The sequence below is a fragment of the Trematomus bernacchii genome, unplaced genomic scaffold (assembly GCF_902827165.1).
Source record: "Trematomus bernacchii unplaced genomic scaffold, fTreBer1.1, whole genome shotgun sequence".
Taxonomy (NCBI): domain Eukaryota; kingdom Metazoa; phylum Chordata; class Actinopteri; order Perciformes; family Nototheniidae; genus Trematomus; species Trematomus bernacchii.
The window spans coordinates 1,539,649-1,543,391 of NW_022987550.1; the positions used below are offsets into that span (position 1 = coordinate 1,539,649).

The 3,743-nt window shown below is 37.4% G+C and overlaps 1 protein-coding gene across 2 annotated transcripts in view; it reads left to right on the forward strand.

The window, feature by feature from the left end:
- The window catches only part of LOC117477000 (large neutral amino acids transporter small subunit 4-like), a 72,262-nt gene extending 68,633 nt beyond the window's left edge, over positions 1-3,629 (forward strand). For both annotated transcript variants that reach the window (XM_034123695.1, XM_034123696.1), the window contains 3 exons: positions 36-75; positions 2,560-2,683; positions 3,388-3,629. In XM_034123695.1, coding sequence (XP_033979586.1) covers positions 36-75; positions 2,560-2,683; positions 3,388-3,549 — 326 coding nt within the window. In that variant the 3' untranslated portion in view covers positions 3,550-3,629. The remainder of the gene's footprint in view (positions 1-35; positions 76-2,559; positions 2,684-3,387) is intronic.
- Positions 3,630-3,743: the final 114 nt, after the last annotated feature.

The following is a 3,743-nucleotide window of genomic DNA, read 5'->3' on the forward strand; positions in this document are numbered from 1 at the left end:
CAGATTCTCTCCTCATTCTGCACACGATCGTGCGAGCTTCATCCACTCTGCAGTCGGAGGCCTCTACGCTGCTGTGTGAGTCTTCAAAACATAAAACACAACACAACTCACATTTATACTGTAGGGTGCAAATGTTACATGACGCTCTATTTTATTTTGTGCATTGAAAAAAACTGTGTTGAAACGCCGGAAAATCAAAAGATATATATTAATATCACCAAAATGATTGAATGCTTTGAGGTAAAAGTGGAGAATGGATAAAGGAATAATGTAAGTAAATGATGACGTACATTAAGTTAAATATTCTCCACATCATCTGTTGCTTTCCTCACATTTATACGTCAAATTAATACATAAATATCAACTTTATGTCCATTTTCTACATCGTTTTAGCTTCTACGAGTGCTTTTAAAGAAATAAAAGACCACTTGTAATATTTGTAACTGGAGAAATGGCGCCACCTACTGTTTTCTTCCATGAACAACAGCTAATAATCACATAACAGTAGTGGATGGGAACAGAAATTCATTCACTCTTGCCCATTTTCTTTAAATTTGATCTAAATATAATATAATTTTCAACCTTGTTTTGTTTTTTAACAATAAAACAAACCATGGCATTTATCCCCCAGACATTTGTCATTATATATTCTCTACTATCTCCCTGTATTTTAAGGATTAATGCCGTTAGAAACTAGAAGAATATAACAACCCTTTCTCCTGTTCCAACTTAAATTCACTATATTAGAGGCATACCTTCAAACATATATGTTACACGTGTATTTTAAACATATACACGCATTAATACACACATTAATACACACATTAATACACACAAATACACACATTAATACACACATTAATACACACATACACACATGAATACACACATTAATACACACATCCACACATGAATACATACACACATTAATACACACATTAATACACACATACACACATTAATACATACACACATTAATACACACATTAATACACACATACACACATTAATACATCCACACATGAATACATACACACATTAATACACACATTAATACACACATACACACATTAATACATACACACATTAATACACACATTAATACACACATACACACATTAATACACATACACACATTAATACATACACACATTAATACATACACACATTAATACATACATTAATACACACATACACACATTAATACATACACACATGAATACATACACACATTAATACATACATTAATACACACATACACACATTAATACATACACACATTAATACACACATTAATACACACATACACACATTAATACATACATTAATACACACATTAATACACACATACACACATTAATACACACACATTAATACACACATTAATACACACATTAATACACACATACACACATTAATACATACACACATTAATACACACATTAATACACACATACACACATTAATACACACATACACACATTAATACACACATACACACATTAATACATACACACATTAATACACACATTAATACACACATACACACATTAATACATACACACATTAATACACACATTAATACACACATACACACATTAATACATACACACATTAATACACACATTAATACACACATACACACATTAATACATACACACATTAATACACACATTAATACACACATACACACATTAATACACACATACACACATTAATACACACATACACACATTAATACATACACACATTAATACACACATTAATACACACATACACACATTAATACATACACACATTAATACACACATTAATACACATACACACATTAATACACACATACACACATTAATACACACATTAATACACACATACACACATTAATACATACACATTAATACACACATTAATACACACTACACATTAATACACACATTAATACACATACACACATTAATACATCACACATTAATACATACATAATACACATACACACATTAATACATACACACATTAATACACACATTAATACACACATACACACATTAATACACACATTAATACACACATACACACATTAATACACATACACACACATTAATACACACATTAATACACACATACACACATTAATACACACATTAATACACACATACACACATTAATACACACATTAATACACACATACACACATTAATACACACATACACACATTAATACACACATGCACACATTTGAATCTAATAATCTGGTAACAGTCATGACTTCCTGATTGCACTAATTAAAAACATGTTTTTTTAGATTAGAGTTGAGGTGTTGTCCTGTATACTGTACATGAACACAATTAACATACACTATATAAACAACAACAACAACAACAAACACAATGAGTGGGTTTCTTGTCGGTAAATAGATGAAAAATAAGAGAAAGATTTCCAATGAACTAAAAGCTCTTTTTATGCCCAAACATTTAGATTTTTGGCACATTTGACAATCAACATTTAAGTAAAAAGTGAAACCTTTATCTAATTGCCTCTACGTGTGTGTTGTCCCCTGCAGGTACCCTTCCTCTCAGTTCGGCAGCCTGACGGGGATGCAGTCTCTGATCAGCGCTCTGTTTGCTCTCGTGCAGCAGCCGCTGTTCATGGCCATGGTGGGACCGCTGGAGGGAGACCCCCTCTGGGTGAGAGGGGACACACACACACACACACACACACACACACACACACACACACACCCCACACCACACACACACACCACACACACAACACAACCCCACACCACACACCCACACAACACACACACCCACACACACACACATACATACACACACACCACACACCATACATACCACACACCCACACACCACCACACATACATCCACACCCCACACACCCACACCCCACCCACACACACCCACACACACCCCACCCCTACACACCCACCCCCCACACATCACCCGCCACACACACCACCCCACTACCCACACACCCCACACCACCCCCCCCCACCTCCCTCCCACGCACCACCCCCACACCTCCCTCCCCACCCCCACCCCCACCCACCCCCCGCACCCCCCCCCATACATCCCACCCCCACCAACCTTAAAATGATAAGATAGAGAAACAGATGAATGCAACTACACTCAAGACTCAAATAAATACAGAAGAATAAAACACATACAGAGACACACAAGTTCTACAAAATTACACAAAACGACAACAAATGACAACAAAATGACACAAAATGACACAAAAATACATAAAATCACTGAAATCAAGAACTAAAAAGAACCGGAATCTATAAAATCCAAATCGGTACCCAGCCCCTCTCCTAACCCCCCCTTTTGTTTCCTCCCCTTGTTTCCTCCCCTTGTTTCCTCCCCAGGTGAACGTAGGCCTGCTGGTGCTAAGCATGCTGGGATTTTGCCTCCCGCTCTACCTGCTGATCCACAGCCGGACGCTGCAGCGCCGCCGCGACGAGCAAATGGACGACCCCAAGATCTACCTCAAGGTCAACGAGGACAGCAAGACCGAGGCCTTCGTCTGAGGGCGAGATACACCCCAAAATACAGGAGAGAGAGAGAGAAGAGAGAGAGAGGAAGAGGAGAGGAAGAGAGAGAGAGAGAGAGAGAGAGAGAGAGAGAGAGAGAGAGAGAGAGCGAGAGGAGGTAACCTCAGAAGAAGAAATCCTCTAATTTCCTTCACTCTCCATTTCACTGCCAATAAGGATTGGTCGAATCA